Source organism: Cyprinodon tularosa, unplaced genomic scaffold (assembly GCF_016077235.1).
Source record: "Cyprinodon tularosa strain WSP-4 unplaced genomic scaffold, ASM1607723v1 ctg907, whole genome shotgun sequence".
NCBI lineage: Eukaryota > Metazoa > Chordata > Actinopteri > Cyprinodontiformes > Cyprinodontidae > Cyprinodon > Cyprinodon tularosa.
Window position 1 is genome coordinate 118,747 of NW_024039682.1, and position 20,158 is coordinate 138,904.

General features: G+C 37.9%; 1 protein-coding gene across 8 annotated transcripts in view; it reads left to right on the forward strand.

Moving 5' to 3' along the window:
- utrn (utrophin) overlaps positions 1 to 20,158 on the forward strand; it is a 207,941-nt gene that overhangs the window by 117,770 nt on the left and 70,013 nt on the right. For all 8 annotated transcript variants that reach the window (XM_038274309.1, XM_038274312.1, XM_038274311.1 and 5 more), the window contains 5 exons: positions 230 to 501; positions 3,354 to 3,500; positions 7,259 to 7,337; positions 10,908 to 10,968; positions 19,722 to 19,783. In XM_038274309.1, coding sequence (XP_038130237.1) covers positions 230 to 501; positions 3,354 to 3,500; positions 7,259 to 7,337; positions 10,908 to 10,968; positions 19,722 to 19,783 — 621 coding nt within the window. The remainder of the gene's footprint in view (positions 1 to 229; positions 502 to 3,353; positions 3,501 to 7,258; positions 7,338 to 10,907; positions 10,969 to 19,721; positions 19,784 to 20,158) is intronic.

Sequence of the window (20,158 nt, forward strand, 5' to 3'; positions counted from 1 at the left end):
AGAGATTTCAAAATTTTTATTGAGCTGTCCAAAATGCAGAAAAATATTAACTTCTAGTTTTGCATTTAAATTGCTAAAATAACATGACTGGAAAATTGAATTGAATATTGCCTAGTTTTTAAAATAATTGTTCTTTTTGTTACCAACTACATATAATTGAAGTCACAGTTAAGATTTTATTAAAGGATGAATAAAAAAAACATATTTTTCTTCTTCATTAAAATTTCAGCCGACCTCACCCCAGAGGAGAAGGCCCGAGGTCTGGCCCGGGCCATCCGCAAGCAGACCGGTGAGGTGAGGGAGCGGTGGGAGCGTCTGAAGGGGCATGTGGGAGGTTGGCAGACTCAGGTGGAGCAAACCTTGGAGCGCCTGCAGGACCTGCAGAGCTCCATGGACCAGCTGGACCTGCAGCTGACCAGAGCAGAGGAGACCAAAGCTACCTGGCAGCCGGTGGGCGATTTGCTTATCGACTCTCTTCAGGACCACATCGATAAGACATCAGTGAGTTAAAGCAGTTTGCTTCTATCGGCACCGTTTGCTTTCTGATTTAAATGACATAGGTTAAACTCACAGGCTGACATATAACATGTCTGTTAAAAATTTTGTGTCCAAATATTTTAAATTATTCATAAATTGCTAGTTCAAAAGCAACTTGATTGTGAATGTTTTGTGTATTTTACGCCAAGAAATCACTATTACTAAAACTACTACTACTATTCTTTTCCTATTTCATACTTTTAATGTATATAAGATTAAAATATATTTTTGCCAGCAAGTGCTCTAAGCAGAAAGGTGCTATGTTATAAGAAACAATAGGTTGTTTCTACTTGCTGACCTGTTTAGGATAAAAAACTTTTGCTTGAAACATATAGGTTCTGCAAGGAATTAAAGGGATAGTTCGGTATTTTTGACATGAATCTGTATGGCATCTCGATCACCAGCGGCATGCTATCACACTGACTTACCCCTGGCAGCGTCCTGTGAGCAGAGTTATCGTCCAGTTTTGGTCAAGCCGAAAGTAGTCCTGCAGGTTTTTAGGTACAGCGAAATAAAACGTTTCTCTTCCCAAAACATTATGTGTCCAAAAGAGTGATATTTTCGCATCCCAAAAACATTGTAGTGGAAAAAGTCACACGTCGTTATCAATTGGTCCTATTTTCTCTCTGTTCGTATCAGTGCGCGCCGTCATTCAGACAGCGAGCCCAACAACAGCCATGTCTCCTTCCGCGGCGGAGGGAGACATGGCTGTTGATAACTCTGCTCACAGGACGCTGCCAGGGGTAAGTCAGTGTGATTGCATGCCGCTGGTGATCGGGATGCCATACAGATTCATGTCAAAAATACCGAACTATCCCTTTAAGGTGCAGGGAATGCAGTGTTTAAAGCTTATCAGTTCAATTTAAAGATACTTTATTAATCACAAAGGGAAATCAAATTCTATACTCTGTTCAGCTTTCACCTCGGTACCTAATATTCTGGCTCTAGTGAGGCAAATTGGGCACAAACAACAAGCTTAGAGCACCATGCAACACGTAGACATAGAAAACAGTTTTTCCCAACATTTTCAAAGGCTTTTTGTTTCACCCAAAGGTAACAATGATTTATTTGCAATACCTGATCACAATCTCTTTATCATATCAATATTTACAAAACAAATAAAGTGTCATCCATGGATGGTTATTCTGGTGAATCCCCGGCAGTAGGAGCTGTCTGTTGTCCACCATGTTTTTCTGTGCAGAGCTCCATATATTTTGCTTGGTGCGCTGTGCATAAAATCAGGCCACCAGGATGCTGCATGGAAGGACGTAGGTGCTTAAATATGTAATTTGGCAACACTGATGTTGCAGACAGGTCAAGCATAAATCGGGCTTGAGGCTGGTGGGTCTTTAGTTGAACGCATCACACTCAGTAGTGAAGGATCTGTGGTGCTTTTGGCCTGTTTCCATTTAACCAGGAAACTTAAGATTGAATGAAATCCAGGATATTTTGCTTGCCTTGTTGGGATTTCACATTTAACTACAGAAACTCTTTTTATTTGAAATGCTGGGGCTCTGAAAGAATATGCATCTGTGAAGTTTACCATGAAAAGCAGCGTTAAGTTGCTTTTACTGCTGTCAACCAGCCCTGTTTGATCACATTAGCCGGTCGATAGGCAACACTGCCCTGCCTTCGCTTTGATCTCTGCCACTGGACAAACACATCAGGTAGAGATAGCATGTAGCTCAGGGTAAGCTATCTGCAACTTTAACTTCTGCTTGGATGGCTGATTTTTTTTTTTACAATAAGAAATTCCCCATCAGTCCTTAATCTGTAATTCTAAGTCAGTGGAGAAAGCAAATCTTTAACCCTGTCCTGTTTTGTCTAGAATAAACCAGAGAAGAAATTCCGGCTTCTGAACAGGATAACTAAAGGATTTGAGCATAGATTATGCGTTATTACAGGTTTTAGAAATTACATGCACCTTAGAACAAGACATCCTTGTTTTTCCATCTCTCATTTCATAATGAAATCCTAAAAAAAGACATCAAATGGTTTATAAGCGTGGCAGATATCAGATCTATACAGAATTAATTTATATTTATTGCTCCATTCTTTGTTTATTGCAGCGGAGTAAAGTACAGAAAAATTGTGCTGACATATCTGTTTAAATAAATCCCTCAATCCGTTCTAAATCTAACAGAATAATATTAGATTATCTTGGAGTTGTCCCCTTGAGGTGCATATTTATTTTACCTGTGTTATCTTCTGCAAGATACAAATTGTATACATGTAAAAATACCAGACTGGAGGCTGCAAACGGATGTAACCCAATACCAGGGGATCTTGGATTGAAAACCTGAGGCTTAGCCAAGGAAAGAGAAATAGAGGAGATTAAGTGATGTACCGAAGGCAACGTGGTTATTGTGGCAACTATTGGTACCTGGCCACCAGATTAAAGAGTGAAAGCTTCCAACACTTTTTTAATGTGTATTTTGCTACCCAAATAGAAACTCGACGGGTTTTAACAACTTTATTAGACATACCAATAAAAGGGAGGGGCACTTTGTTTTTAAATTTTTATTGACTCTGTTTATACAACAAACTTCCTTCCCAGTTGCTGTTGCCTCTGGTTTGTTGTTTCTGTCATTAGTTGGTCCCATTCATCATATTCACTGCTCATCTCAAAGAGATGGAAGACCATCTGAATGACAGCAATGATGATGGCAAAGAAAGTCATCTTCCTTAAATGCATATTTTCTCATTAGTATTTTATTTAGACTTTCTGTTCATTTTCATGACAACTTGGCAAACGTGTTGCCGTTTGGACCAGATTGACACCCAGGGTGGAAATTAAACTGTAATTGTACTTTCAGGCCTTCAGGGAGGAGATCGCCCCCCTCCGTCAGGATGTCCGGGTGGTCAACGAGCTTGCTGCTGAGCTTACACCGCTGGACATTCAGCTGTCGTCTACTGCCTCCAGACAACTGGACCAACTCAACATGAGATGGAAGATTCTGCAGGTAGATAAAAATACTTTCCCTCTTTTTGTTTTCTTTTGTTTCATATTGATGTCCAAATATTTCTCTCTTTGGTGTATTTGCCTGCCTCTGTTATCTTTTTTTCTTTGATTCTATGCAGCGATTCGACTTTTGTGCAGCACTTTGTTTGTGCACATCAGTGGATGTTGTCCTCAAAGTGCCCCAGTCACATCTCTGGCTCTCTGCATGCTTGATAGTCTTGGTCTGATTCGCTGTGGTGCCTGCTGAGCTTTCTCAGACTGGAGCGTGTCTAGCCCTGAAGAGAAAAAGAGAAAACATTTCTTTACTAGTCATGAACAGTGAACATTTTTTTTTTATTCCTGAGTAATAGAATATATTTATGCAGATGTTTTAATAAATTGGGGTTTGCGATGGATAGAATTCCTCAACTATGGATTAAATCTGTCCAAGCGTTTTCGCTCTTTGTCCCTTTCCAATTAAAACAGACACTGGGATAGCCAATATAATTAATGCTGGTATCCAGAATGTGCTGGTTATGCCTTATGTGTCTAATGATGCCTTGATTTTGAAGGATACTGACAGTATTTCCACACTTCGCATTTAATTACTCAAAGATTTATTGAGCAAAAAAAAACATAATTTTGGACAAAAAAAAAATAATTGCTTAGATTGTTCTTTATTTTTAAGCTCGACTGTACTTCAGGGAGAAATTGCCAAATAGGACTAAATAGTAGTGATGTGATATTTCCAGGGACTGCAAAGACTAGCAATAATGGTCTTTTATGTTAATGAGACCATAACTCAAACACTGTGGCAGAGAATAACTGTTTTTATAGGACTGGTCCTTTTTTAACTTGTCTTGTTTTAGCCTGCAGGATTCTCTAATAAGCCTGGTCCGACTTTGCCGCCTGATGATTTCATTGCATATGCAGACAGTCACCATCTGTCTCGCTGTGGTAGAGAAGGCATAAGAAGTCATTATCTGACGATAAAAACAAGAGACACAACTACTGGCCTTTCTGTGCCCACAGCCACGATCACTGTGTGGACATCTGTAAGCTGGCTGTCATCATATCCGTGCAGATGTGAGAGTGTCCCTGTGCTGCCACACGAAAGGAGGCAAAGCAAACAGAGCACAGGTGTGCGGGCTGAGATGTCAACACGAGGCCTTTAATGGGTTTTTTGTGATTGACGAAGCGTGAAGCTTTACTTTTTATCCCCCGGACACAAAGACTGACTATTTTTCTCACTGTTTGTGTTTTAAACTTATGATTTGCTGTCATATAAGTGGTAAGCATGTACTTGCATTTTTATGTACCGTATTTGCTTTCTTGAACATACTTTTAATTTCACACACAATACTCAAACGTCACGTAATTTCTCAAAAAACAAAAAAAACGCAGTAATCTTTGAGACATTTATTGTCTGAGATATTTGGCCTCACACAAGAACCGTTCATACAAGCAAAGGTATTCTTAAATCGTTTGTACGAGTGTTTAGGAGATCTAATCTTCTCTTAGGTACGAACAAATGTTACCAGTGCTCGAGACTTGATGTTGGAGTCTTGCGCGATCAGTCGGCTGTTATTCAAACCTAGTATTTTACAAAATGACCACATTTGTTTCACTTGGAAGCAATTGTACATTTTATCGGGCTACATCATTGTATATTATACAACTCTGCAATCATAAAACTACTTTTTTTTTTATCGGTCACTACACCTACAGCTGGCATTTCGGTATCCGGGGGTTACTGGTTTAATTTGTCAGTTCGTCAAAAAGTACAAAGTACAGTCAGAGATCAAGCTACTAATGAAACCTCTGGAACAGAAAATGAATAGAAAGTTCAGCAACACAGAAACACTTCATTTCAGTCCATTGCAGCTCCTTGGCTTTGTTTTTTGCAAAAATGTGGAATGTTTGGGTCTGTCTGAATGATTCAAGTTAGAGTTTTTGCTGTTAACATTTTTGGTATGCGTTCTATGAGAGAGTGTGATGAAGGGAAAACAGACTTAGTCTGGCGATGTACAATAGACACATGCTTATATAACATTTTGCAGAATGTTTTGACTTTGTGGTTAACGGTGAACTCATGTTCAGTATTTACATCATATGCTGCACCTCCAGCCTCTATCAGTAGTTTGACTGTTTTTGGATCAAGTTATAATTTTTTTTTTAATATTTAGTTTTCTTTAATTTTTTTATTTCTTTAAAACTACAACCACCTTATTTACAGCTCTAACGGTCCTTTAATTCTCCCACTCAGCTCTCAGTTCCTTTATTTTCAAACCTGTAAAGTTGTCCTTCTTTGTCTGAGAAAGCCATTTCTTTTGAAAAGCGTGGGAAGTCGTCCCCTCAGTCAAATGTTGGCTTGTAATTATGCAGTTTGGTAGTTCTCATGAACGCATTCTCACTTACATACAGGTAGACTGCATCCCTTTTACGAGGATTGTTTGATATTTTATTGAAGTTAGACACGTTTTTTGAATCTTATGTGTCTCATCATTACTCCATCATTTATTCCTATAAATTTCAGAAAATTTCAGAATTTAATACGGACATGAAATGAAACTGTCACAGCTTTTCAGCCAAATGAATTAAGTTAACTGTGCTTTGTGTGTTAAAACAATAAAGCAATAATGCCAACTAACTGGCCGACATTATTGATGTGGTTAGAATAGCTAGGCACAGATGGCAGTTTGGGGTGTACTTTCTTGCTTAAAAACATCTCAAAACGGTTAAAAACTGAAAGTATTAAAACCATCTGTGGACTCATCTTCATGTGCTACTTTTGCTGCTGTTGGAACTAAGCGCTACAGCTATAAACAACCCCACCTATCAACAAACCTCAGGAAAGATGGAAAGAATAAAATCTTTGGTGGAACCTGGGGAAGTAAAAACTTGAGTGGAAACGCTCCCTGGGCTTTCTAAAGGCTTTTGAGTGGCAATGGAAAAGAGGCGTATGTCAATTTTGTTTTTCCTCCATAAAATCTAATATTACCCCTAGTTAAAATCAATACATTGTCTTAAAATATCTCAAAGTATTTAACATTTGTTTTAAACATTTGCTTATTTAATTTTTGTTAGGGCTTCCTGGAGTTTTTGTCCTGTGTTTGGCTCCTTGTAAGTCAGCGCTGTAGATCTAATAGCTGCAGAGACACTTCTTCACTGTCATGCCTGTCAGGCCTTCCCATAATGATCGAGTTACTTGGTGGAACTGGCAGAACTCTGCTTCGCTGTTGGACAAGGCTTATTTGTTGATTCTGACAGGCGCAAGTCGTATGTAGCTGACCATGCCATTACCATTTTGAGAGGGCTTAAGACGAACAGTGCTGTCTGCAGAGATGCACGGCCTTGACTGATTGATGCATGACTGCATTGTTTATTGCTTCGCCTTTGCATAAACCTGTCCCTGTTTCCCTGAAGGAAAGCCAGATAGACTTAATTTTTTATGTATTTTTTAATTGCTCTGGGCCAAACTGTAGTTTCTACCCACAAGTGGACTGAAAATGCATTAAGCTGGAATGAAACAGGATCATTTTGGACTGTTAAGTGTATAAAAAGTTGAAGGGAAGTTGCCCTTACAGAGGTTATAATTGGGACTCAGGATTTATTTATTTTTTATGAAAAGTATTCCTTCACCACTGAGGATGCGATATTAGATGGTTTTATAACTCTATCTTGTGGAATATTTAAATTGACTTCACTCCACATATGACATAAAGTTTTGTTGTCTTTAAATGTATTTTTTACATACACTGTGTTTTAATGTTTTCACAGGTAGCAGTGGAGGACAGACTGAAACTCCTTCAGGAAGCTCACAGAGACTTTGGCCCCTCCTCTCAGCATTTCCTCTCCAGTGAGTAGAACTAGCTGTCGAAGAAGACCAGGGTTTCTTAACCCTGGACCTCAGGGCCCACTGTCCTACATGTTTTAGGTGTTTGCCTGTCTTCATAAACCTTGCCTGAATAAAAACGTAATAAATAAACATTTGAAGGCTGCATAAGAGGGAATGCAATGATTTCAATCAGGTATGCATGAGTAAAAACACATGTAACAGATAAAGGGCAGTGGGCCCTGAGGACCAGGGTTAAAGGAATAGTACACCCAAAACATGATTAGCCTTCATTTTCTACTCACCCCCATGCTGAACAAAACTCTGGAGTACTTTTTTGATGTCTCAAATGCATCTGGAGATCTGGGAGGCTTCTTGCTGTCTGCTGACATTCAAATAATGGAGGTCTATTGGCGCCCGAGACAGAAAGGTCCATAAAAGTCCACAAAAACGTGTCAATATTCCTCCATACTGCTCGTCCAATGTAATCCAAGTGTCCTGAGTGGGTAGCATCCAGAATTTACTCGAAACGAAGTCATTTAGAACGTTTTAGAGCCTAAACAGTAGTGTATAGGATTTCCTAATAGCGCCCCCATGCGCGCTCACGATTCTACGGAAGCCGGCAGACCAAACAAGCGCATTCAGCTCGGCAAAGAACTCATGCTCATTCTCAACACTGAAGTCCTCAGACATTTTTCTTTCGTTGTTTCTTTCTTTGCACAGGTAAACAGCACATTTCTTCTTCTACGCTTGCATTATCGGCAGAGCAGACGCTGAATGCGCACTTTCTTCCGGTTTGGTCTGCCGGCTTCCGTAGAATCATGAGCGCGCATGGGGGCGCTATTAGGAAATCCTATACACTACTGTGCAGGCTCTAAAACGTTCTAAATGACTTTTTGAGTAAATTCTGGATGCTACCCACTCAGGACACTTGGATTACATTGGACGAGCAGTATGGAGGAATATTGACACGTTTTTGTGGACTTTTATGGACCTTTCTGTCTCGGTCACCATAGACCTCCATTATTTGAATGTCAGCAGACAGCAAGAAGCCTCCCAGATCTCCAGATGCATTTGAGATATCAAAAAAGTACTCCAGAGTTTTGTTCAGCATGGGGGTGAGTAGAAAATGAAGGCTAATCATGTTTTGGGTGTACTATTCCTTTAAGATACCTTGCCTCATACCTCCGGCTGAAAAACCTGTTTAAACCCGGGAACAATTGGCTTTTAGTGGCCTTGTCAACTTATCAGCTTACTTACCCGTGTGGATCCAAGTCAAACGACTCTGCAAGCAACCTGTGTTAACATCGCCTTGAAACGGCTCGGCTCCGATCGGCACACAGTGGAAACACCAGAAAAGGGCCGTCCTCCTAATATACGTGATGCCATTGATCGCAATGTATGGATGTCAACACACTGCGCCAGAGGCGTCTGATCTAACAAGCCAAAATAATTCGGTTTACGTTCGATAAACATGGTGCCGCACTGGTGAGAAAGATTCAGAGGGATAAAAGAATAACGATAAATTGCAATTACTATGCCCTGGCTCCCTTCCATACTGCTCAGCCTTTTATTTTACAAAACTGCCAGAACCACAATGGGTAAAGAAAAAAAAATATTAATAAGACAGTTTTTAAATTAGCTTTAAATGTTGGGTTTATCAGAGATTTTATGAACTTGAATTGAGTTATTCCTGTTTCTTTTTACTCAAAATACCCATTTCTCTTAGACAATATAAAAACACAGACAAAGCAGCTGAACATGAAAATCTGTTAAAGCAATTTTTTAAAAGTAAAAAATAGCTATCAGGGAAAAAACCTGCTTATATAATTTAATTTAAAAAATAAAACTATTTTAAGATACTTTAAGAATTTTTTTTTATCTTAGAGTTTTTTGTATTTCTTATATAATAAAAGTCAGAAGTGGTGTTTCATATTGTGTATTTAGTATTGAATTGTTCGAGTATAGCTAAGTATGTTTATTTTTAAGTGTACTGTAAGTATGTAAAAATTACGATATTTGGTATGACAGACTAACAGCAATGGACAAAATGTGTAAGAATTAAGTAATCAAACATGACATCAATCTGGTTATTTGCTATAAAAATGTTATCTGTATGGACATTTAACTTTGTATCATATTTGCTGGTGAAGCATCAGCTTTATAAAATCTCCCAAGGCCAACAAAAGGTAAATATATTTTAAGGTATTTTCCATTATCCTTCCCTGCAGGCCGAATTCTCATGATATTTGTAGGTTCGCAAACATCCAGGAATCAATCTAGAATCCCACTTCAGCCGTTTGGGTCGGCCAATCATGTTGCAGTCTTTTGATTTAAGGCGGAACAGATAAAAGCGATGAGCTTATAGCCGAACTGCAATAAACATGGAAGGCGTAGGAGGGCGCAGGCGTAGTGTTTTCTATCACATCTGCTTTGTCAGAATCCACTTCATCCCTTAAAAGAAATAGAGGAACGCTACAAATGTGCTGTAGTCTCTGACGGCTGCTTCTGCTTAACACATCTTCAAGCGTTACCGTGATTGGCTAAAACCCAACTTCACCCAATCGGCTGCTGTATGCCCCTCCTTTACCTGAAAGTGCGACACATTATCTATCTGGCTTCCCAGATTAATTCTCTCTCTAACTCCCTATAACTATGCATAAGAAAAAGTATTGGCATTCAGCACCTTTCAGAGTCTGCAGATTAGCCACACTTTACTTTTTCATAATGCAATGCTTAATGACAGCTTTAGTGACTCCCGCCTCCTACCTCCCTCTTTTGAGTGGTCATTAGCTCTGTACAGAAAGTTGGAGACTGAGCTCAACAGAGGAAGACAAATTCAGAATCATTAAACAAAGCAGCCTTTTTCGTCCTCCCCATGCCTCTCTCATTTCCTCATTTTTTATAATCATCCAGCCATCAGAGTTCTGCAAGCTCCACCTGATACTTTTTACTGGCTGTCAGGCACGGAGACTAAATGCTCTGCGTGTGATTCAGAGCAGGTGTTCAGTCACCACGCTGCGTCACAGCCAGACTCAAATTTACTGAGCAAGCGCTGCTGAGAGCTCAGCTAGTAGACCAGACAAAATACCAGTCATCTTTCATCTGACACTACTGTATGACACTATCTCCTACATCACACATTCACTCTCATTACCCTAGTAGCTTAATATTCCCTCGGGGATCAATAAAGTACTGTGTTCTTATCTTACCCTCTCCATCTCGTATATATCTCCCAATCTTGCTTAATCTTCTTCTCTTACTGTCTTTTCATCTCTCTATCTGAGTGTTAAGCCATGTTATGGAGGTGGGGAAGTGGTATGCCGATAAATTACAACACATTTCTTTTGCTTATTGCCTCGGAGGAGAGCGTCTTGAGTGCCGCTGTTTAGCTGGATTTAACACCACAACAGATATTAAAATGATTTCCTGCATTGATATGAAAATTTGAGATTATTTCAAGTCTGGCTTGATCACTAAGATGATTGTTTTTGTGCAAGAGGCGTTTACTACCATTGAGTTTTAATCTGAACTGATTCTTTTTTTTTTTTTGTTAAATTCTAATCTAATCTTTTCCTTTTTTTTTGTTTGCAGCATCTGTACAGCTCCCCTGGCAACGTGCAGTGTCTCAGAACAAGGTTCCCTATTACATCAAGTACGTATAAGAAAGTTTAGATCATCCAGGTTTAAACTGTTTTAATCTCTGTAAATGATGAAGTAATATTGCATTTATTACACATCAGCCCAGGGTATGTTCTAGAGATGCACACATCAATAGATTAGGTTGTTTTTCTAAGCTACAGTTTGTCAATCTTTGACCCATAAAGACAAAATGTCTAATTTAAATTACTTTAAAAGGCAGCAGCAAATATTAATTTGAAAATTTTGTGTCAGTTTGTATTTAGTAGTAAGTTATGTGATCGACAACATTCTGTCATAACGTTTGAGGTTTTCTTGGTGTAATCAGTGACTGTGAACAGCAGTTCTTCTGTCTATTTGCCAGAGAATGTTGTCTCTTGCAAAAACTAAAAACAAAACAAAACAAAACTGAACTACAAAATCCCACTGGTTCCAGGTCGGACGGTGAGATGCTGTTATAACGTGTTTCCATCAGCTTTGTCTAAATGCATTTTTAAGTATTACATCAGAAAAGCTTGATGAAAATGGGAGAATTCGAAAAAACTCTCAGACATTTTCATGCTATGTTGGTGGCTTTTGGAAAAAGGGTTAATATTCTAAATGGGGAATGGGAAACTTTTATGAAAAAGCTCTTTCTTCCATTAATGATCTTTGGTCAGGACTAGATTGCAGCCTCTACTTCCTGTGTATTACAGCCATGTGCGACGACAGAATGTCGGTGATGACGTATGAAGACATTATGCTTAAAGTACTTGGTTAACTCACCTTAAACCAAGTTCATCAAAAATTAGCTTTTTAGTTTAAAGGAAACACAGCTATGCTCTTGTTCAGCCTCTCCATTATTTGCCAAAGTTGATCTTGTTTTACTTCTAGATTTTCAACCACTACAACCTGGTTAAACAATTGACACTTATGTGGAGTCATATGTACGATGTAAAAGGAGTAAAAATGACTTTTATCTTGCTTTTTAAAATTATGATAGCATTCATAATTTGCATGTTTTCACCAAAATCAGGATAGTTTTTGCCAAACTTCCACGATTCGTAATGAAGTTTAATTTTTTATCTTCTTTTCTCTAAATTCTAGGTGATAGGACCCATTTTATCACCGTTTACCCCATTATGCTCATTGTTTCACTATTACATCCCAAAATATTGTGGTGACATTGCGATAGTCATAGAAAATTAAGGTGTCAATATGAGTCCAAAGCGCCCCAAAGAAAGCAGGACTCAAATTGTGGTTAATGCAAATTGTGAGAAAATGGCTTAGTTTCCTTCCTGAAAAGACACAAAAATGTTAAAACTATGGAGGAGCAAACTGACCTGAAGCCAATCTTTACACATCATTTGCGTGACACATGCATATCATTTTTTCTTACACATTTAAGCATTTTCTATTCAGCAAAATGCTGCTGGATATATGTTAAAGTTCAGTTGTTTCACTTTTGCTTTTCTGATTTACTTTATAAAAAGAAATCTGCCCTTTAGAATAGCTGTATCTGAGAAAAGTTGGACTGTAACAATGACTTTAATGACTTCTGGTGCATATCTTCATTCCCATCACAGCTCTTACCTCTTCCAGCCAGATCCTAGGTTGCAGCTTATTTTGCTCCTCAGGAAATGTCAGCTTTAAAAATGTTGGAGTCTCATTAGGGATTTGGGACAAAATCTGACCACTGTTACCACTGTTTAAAGTGATGCTCTAACTTTCATCTGTCAAGGATTGCAGTGACAGTACCTGAAAATATTAGTTTTGTTACCGTATTTATTGTAATAGAATCTTAAATTTGGTAACCCATTTGTTTTCTTGTTTGTTTTTTTGCTGCATATTTGGCATTGATTTTTAAAAATAGCTGTCCAAGTACCTGGGTTATTAAAAATATATATTTAGGAGACAGAAACAAATAAATTATAAAAAATATATTTTAGCTGAATACATTTTTAATGATGCACTGTTAGGGTCTTCAAAAAAATTTCCTTAAAGAGAAAAGATATTCAGAAAATCCCAAATAGAATAAATTCCTAAACATGGACTGACACCCGCTTGTATTTGTGCCTGCTGAGGCCTGATGCTGGAGGCGATCAGAATAAAGCCTGACAGGGCTCGTAGAGCCAGACTCTGTGTTTGGAGCAAAAAACAAACAACATAAAAAAAAAAAAAAAGCCTGTGATCACAGAAGTGCCCAGCCAGTGAACCTACATCTGTCAGAATGACAGAACACGCAGACAGACACAGAAAAACAAAACCTGGCATATAAATGAACTGAGTAGTAATGCCTACAGATACATGGTAGATGCAGATGAACCATATAACAGGGGAAGGTTTCACCCTGAAATAGGGAAATAAAAAAATCTACATTTTGTTTTCTACAATGTGATTCACCAGTGTTTGCACTACTGCTGCTTTTTCAGATTTTCTCTTGTTAAAGCTACAAACATTTATCTATTAATTGAGATTGTATATAATAGCCTATTGATAAACATTTATTACAAATACATTTTAGAGGGTCTTGTACTTTATATTTATATACATTTTATTTTGAAACCCATAAAAAAACCCATGAACATTTTTAGAAGTCGTCTAATTAATAAATGTTTTTTAGATTGAATATGGGTTTTTGTAATGGCCCCAGAAAGTAAAGTATAATAAACCAATCTGCCTGATGTAAAGAATCTAGGGCTGCAACTTACAATCATTTTGCAAATTGATTAATCTGTTAATTTTTTCGATTAATCGATTAGTAATTGGATAGCGAAAGGTTGCTTAAAGAAGATTTTTTTTACGAAATTAAACCAGGTGAAGCTAAAGTTGAAAATTTTCCACCTGAGGAGTTCTGGATAGAGGATATTGCCGGACTAAAACGTTTTTTTTTTGTATTTTTTTTTACTTAAATTTAAAATGTTTATGTGTTTTCTTTTACAATTTTGATATAATTTCTGCTATAAGTGGGTCGCTCTGTTAGCTAAAGGCATGTTTTACAGTCTCTGTACTGCATTTATGATTAGTTTTCTTATAGATTACTAAATTAGTTGACTATTTTAATAATTGATTAATCCTGATTAATGGGCTTAATTATTTGAGCCCTAAATGATCACAATAGATCAACAGCACAGGGGGGAAGCTCTGTGATAGAAAACAGGCATCAGAGTGTTGCCATAAGATGATTTGTTTACCATCATGACAACAGCATGTTGACAATAGTAAAAGTGATGTGGTCAGATAAGAACTGATGTGACCTACGTGAAAACTCTAGTAGTTTGTGGGCAGGGGGCGGGGGGGACTACAGTACTTACATATCAGGCTGAACATGAAAGCAGTGCAACATGTGAGTGGCCCATCGTGCTGTAGGGAGTGGATTTGTAGACCTAAATATAGGGAGGTTTGGGAAGAAAAGTTGTTGGATTCTGCTGAAGACATTAGACATGTTTAAGGTCACCTTCCTACAGCCAGTCAGACTGGAATGGATACGATCAAAGTAGCTTCATTTTATTATGATCTGTGTTAAATCTACAGTAGTAGTTGGAAAAAACGGAACTAGACAGAACTGTCATTCTGAAGGTGAACAAAGCTTTCTGTGAAATATCCTAAAATATTATCAGTTATAACTGCTATGAAGTTCATTCTTTAAAGCAGGTCTGAATATAAATAATTTTTATTTGTACAGCAATTTTAAAAATCATATGTGATCATCCTTCAGTTTTTATAATCATGCACTACTTTCTGTTGGTCCATCACGTGAAATCTCATCAGAACGCACCAAGGTTAATGTTTGAATTCTGAAAAAATGTAAATAAATACTTCTGTAGAGAAACTCTCAATCCCAGTTTCTCCTGTTTCTGTAAATACGTTGATGACTTTCGGTGTAAATCCTTTTCTCATTCGCACTCAGAACATGAAAGCCGGCACTCGGTTTTTAAAACCATCTTAATTGGCTGCTTGAGATGAACTATGAATCCATCCCCAGGACTAATCACAGGTTGCTTTCAGTGGATTTTCTCAGCACTCTGACATTTGTTTCTCCCACCCACCTCCTCCCATCTTTTTCCCCACTCTGCACCTTTTCTTGTGCAGGACAAAATTCCCACTGATTAAAATTATGCTTATTTAGGCCTCCCTGTGGCATAGAGTTGAGATGTCGAGAGGAAATCAGATGGATTCCCTCTTTGAATGGCTTGTGTGCTGTCCCCTCTCTGTCAGAGCTCTGAATTCAGCGCCAAAATGAGGCTGTGATACAGAGGCCAAAAAAGTAAAGACAAAAAGAAGCAGGGGTGAAGATATGTCAGCTTTTGAGACGGCACAAGACATCAGGTGGAGAATGAAAGCACTTGTCACCTGTCGCTGAGTTTCTCCTGATGAGCGTTGGAAGGAGCTGTCAGTGAAATATTCCTCTGGCTTTCTGCAATCCTTCCCTAATTTTATTTCTTTACATTTCCCGACACACTTAGTCATTCATCTACCCACTCATGATTATTCATGTCGCTCCCTTGAATGTGTGACATTGACAAACTCCCACCAGCCAGGGAAGTGCTCTGCCGCTGTTCATATTGCTGTTTTGATCTTTTAAAACACAAAGAAGGTGGATGCTTTCTTAGACTATTTTCTGTTAGTCAACTCTGCCTCTTTCCTAGAGGAAAATACATGAGAGTAGAACTGGTATAGTGGGAGATATATTGTTAGTTGTGGAACAGCAGGGATGAAATTGGTAATGAAAATCACTTTAACCTTTAATTAAACAGCAGCAAGGGATGGAGAAGCCACATAAAATATCAAAGGGCAAAAAGCAATTATTCTTAATAAGCTGAATTGTCGCAGCAAGCGATCTGTTAGTATAAGAGGGTCACTTTTGTCAAATTGCCTCCACTGCTCCCTCCGTTCAGCCAGACAGAAATTGTATAAAATCCTTGAGTAAAAGGTTATATATCCCTCACCCTCCAGCCTGGCTGAGACATACTCCTTCCTTCAGCTTATTTTTACCAAAAAATAAAAAACAAACAGCAGGAAAAAAATGAAGTCACTCTGATACAAAAAAATAGGCTTTAGCTTAGTAAAAAAAAAATTGGAAGGATGACATTTTTGCAACATTTGCATCTCTAACTTGTCACTAGATGAGGACTAGAGATAAAGGCTTTAGATTTATTGCAATTTAGAGTACAGATAAATCACTGTCAAGTAAAAAAAAGTCTGTGATCATGGGTGTTTTCATCCGTTGAAGCTGTCAGGATGCTTCAAATGGACTGGTGTGTTTGACTTTAGGCAGATGAGTTGTGTGCTTCCTCTGGTGTGGGCCAAAGGAGGAAAATTGGTCTACTTCTTCTGGTTGGTCTACTTCAAAGTGATTAGTGTCTGTAGGTGTGTGTGTGTGTGTGTGTGTGTGTGTGTGTGTGTGTGTGTGTGTGTGTGTGTGTGTGTGTGTGTGTGTGTGTGTGTGTGTGTTTGTGAAAAGATCAGTCACAGGGTTTTATGACAATCCAATAAAAAAGAAAAATTGTCATTGAGTCACCACATAAAGCCAGATCAGCTTTGATGCACTTTGAAGTGCTAAGTCTCTGGATGCTACTGCAGAGGTGAACACTAATCTTACCAAAGTCTTTTGCTCCTTTTCGGTATCAGTCTTGATGCAATGAGCTCAAAAAAAGATTTGTATGAGCACTTACTGTACAGATGGCCACATATACAGGATGATAAATCCACTTACTTAAACTTTACCCTCAAGCAGTTCTCTACTTATACTTCAAAATGGTCAGGGTCTGTAGATCTCCACTGTTCTGAAGCAATTGTATTTAAATTAGCAGCTTTTTTACTTCTTTTTAGTTAACAAGTCAAACATTTGCTCACAAAGTTTGGAATGTTAACAGCAGTAGGACAAAAGAAGTATTGGACTTTAAAATCTCAACAACAAAGGACCTTAGAGATCATCAATCTTTGGTCATCAGCTGTCAAGCTATAGATTAAGCTAATGGTTCTCTTGGACTCAGCTTGTTTTTGATAATACATCATTATTCTCTGACTCTGTTTCTTGCATTTGTTGTACTAAAAGGTACTAAAAGATACATTTTAAAATTGTTTCGACGCCAAGCTGTCTGATAAATGTGAATGCAGCACCTGATTCTCTTAGTTAAAGAGCCTTTTTCTTTCTGATTTACAGCTCAAGAGTGTTAGTTTATTAAAAATAGGAACACAGGATATTTTTGTTAGTGAACCAGGGAGAGGTTTTAAGGTTTCCCCCTTATATAATTTGGTAAATTGACCCACTAAGGTGAATAAACATGCCTGTGACAGGTGGCTCATTTTATATCCAGAATAACATTTGTCTTTTTTACATCCAGAGAAACAAAACCAAACCTGGAAAGGTACAAAAAAAGACCACCACCCAATGTTTTGAGTCTGAGATGAACAACCAGCCTGTCGTGATGTTTCTCTTTTGCCTCTTTTTTACTTCCTCTGATGCCATTTTAAACACTTTACTGAAGGTGGAAATGGCTATCGTTTTCCTTTTACCTCACTGACAGGTGCTGGAAATCATCAGATTATATTTAGCAGTGTACTTTCTGGCATATAAATTTATAAGCCTTATTCCCTTTACCTCTAGTTTATTTGTTAATAAAAAGCAATCATGGGATCACAAATCATAATCTCACAAAACCACACTGACTTTTAAATTTCCTCATTCTGCCCTGTGGTTCTTTGAGGTTGGATGCTGTCAAAAAGGCTTTTAGACATCATCAGAATAACTGATGTCATCCACTGGTTGTAAAAGTTGCAGATTTATCTGATTGTTTCTTTTTTTCCCCCTCAAACTAAGAGCAGAATTTCCCAATCATCACTACAGGAACGACAGTTGTTTAAATAAAGCAGTGGGTAATTCAGTTTCCTTTGTAGCCATAACTTTTGACCAGTATTTGTGTGGATAGCTGGTCATCTCCCCCACTGATGTTGTGGAGCAAATGCCAATAAATCTCGACAACCACATGTATTTAAACCCATTGACAGTTTAGGCAAACTCCCTGTTAATCAACAGCGAGGGGAGTTTGGTGCATTAGCAACGGCTGCTCGTTTGTGGAAAAGGTTATCAGTCTGCGCAGCTGCTGAATAGTGATGAACATCTGTGTATTTGGGGAGCTTATTCCATCCGCTGCAGCGGTTCAACTCTACTTCCCGCTGACAGTCAGCACAGAGCGAGCCATTGCAGAACCCACAAGGGATCTGCTTTTCAAAAACCATCTTGCGGAAAACTTCTCGAAATATTCTGCGTGGATCCAAGCGTTGCTCCTGACTGTCAGGTGCTTTCCTAGGAAGAAAAAAAAAAGCACAAACACCAGAGATCCACATCAGAGCCTGCACACCTCAAATAGAAACACTTCACTTGCATTTGCAGCTTGAGTCTGTTTTTTTTCCTTTTCTTTGTTTGTTACCCTGTGCTTGTGAAGACAGTTGTTTGATCAACTTTGACATGCATCTTATTTTATTTATTTATGCACTACGGATCTTGTGCCTTTTTTTCTTTTCAACGGGTCTGGGGCTGAAGTGGAGAAGCGAAAAGGGACTTGGAACTTGTTCTCCTTATTTTTGTGTCCTGCGGTGTTTAAAAAGACTCCCTACAGTGAGGAGTGACTCACTGTGTGTGATTGGGGAGTGTTTTGTGTTTTCTATATCAGATTTGAAAACAACTCTGTAGTCCCTGGCCCTGATTCAGAGACTGTTGGAAAAAAGTTTGCTCAGTGTGTGTTGAACTACCTTGTTTTTAGCTGCCACCAAAGTGCAGCTATAAAAGCACTCAGACGCTTTTATTGATGCAAAGTGCGTCAATAAAAGCTTTGATTTGACAATAATTAGTTTGCTCTGTTCCAGTGTCTCTTCAGGAACTATATTAGAGGAAGATTAAAACATGAGTAAATATTTTCTAGCCTTCCTGACCCTTTAGCATATTTGAGGCAGAGATGACGAAATGGTTATTTAACTAAAAGTTTAAAGCAAATACTTAAGCATCCTACAGTCATTGACATTGCTAAAACTGTGTTTTTTTATGGGTTAAACTTAAAGAAGTGGTGTCAAAGATGGGGGCTTTGGAAAATTGAAAGGAAAAAGTGAAGATTATTTGTGAGGGAGGAAAAAAAAGTGTTTTATCATATTGATATAGTCTTTATTTTTCTCAAATTATCATTATGAAATGTATTGCAGCGCTGTATTGTCTGTCTAAATATGTAGTAGGATATAATTTAATTGTCATGCATTCACACACACACACACTACTTTTCATTTATATACAGTATGGGAACTTATTTAACCCTTACAGCTGAAATTATGTTTCAGTGACTGAAACTCTTGACCTTACAAGGACAGGTGGGAACATTAATATAGGAAAGTTTGTAAGGATGAGGTGGATTTATCAATGTGATCAACGAAGGTTTGTGATTCTTTACAGCTGTTGTGATTTTAACAATAATATCCTAATAGTAGAGGAGTTATTTTTTTAAAAATGTGTTGAAAAAACTTCTGGAATTTCTTTCGCTCAATGTTTAAGTAACATGGGAATGTAAAATGCTTAAAGAAATTAAACTAAACAGTTTTGTAACAGTAATGTTTTTAACCTTGCTGTAAGTCAAATGAATTTGATTATTGTTCCCTTAGTAATAACATCCACACCACACAGTTTCACTTTCTTTCACTAATGGGGAAAGACACTGTGGATGTTTTTTTGCACCTTGTGTGATAAAAGCAGTTCTTTTCCCAGTTTGTCTAAATGTTTTCTCTCCATGTTGAATTTTTCAGTCACCAGACACAGACGACCTGCTGGGATCATCCAAAGATGACAGAGCTCTATCAGTCTCTAGGTAAAACACGCACGCAGACAGAGACACATAGTATTATGTAACATATATATGTATCTCTTCTTGTAAGACTAAAATTAACTTAATTATTTAAGTCAATTGAATTAAATTGATCACTATTATTATTTTATCTCTAAGAAATCATAATTACTCATTTGGTAAAAGTATTTTTGCATTTTACCATCATGATCATGCATCCTTAGTATAATCTGTGCATTTTATTTACTTTCCTGTCCATTGTTTCGTTTTGTTCTTTTGGAAGCAAAAAGTCGTCGTTTGAAAACCAAATTTGGTTAATTGCATAGCCTTAATCTTAGTTGTTATATTAATATTTTAACTCCTAAGTGTCATTCACCTGTAATTTCCAGGTCCTAATTG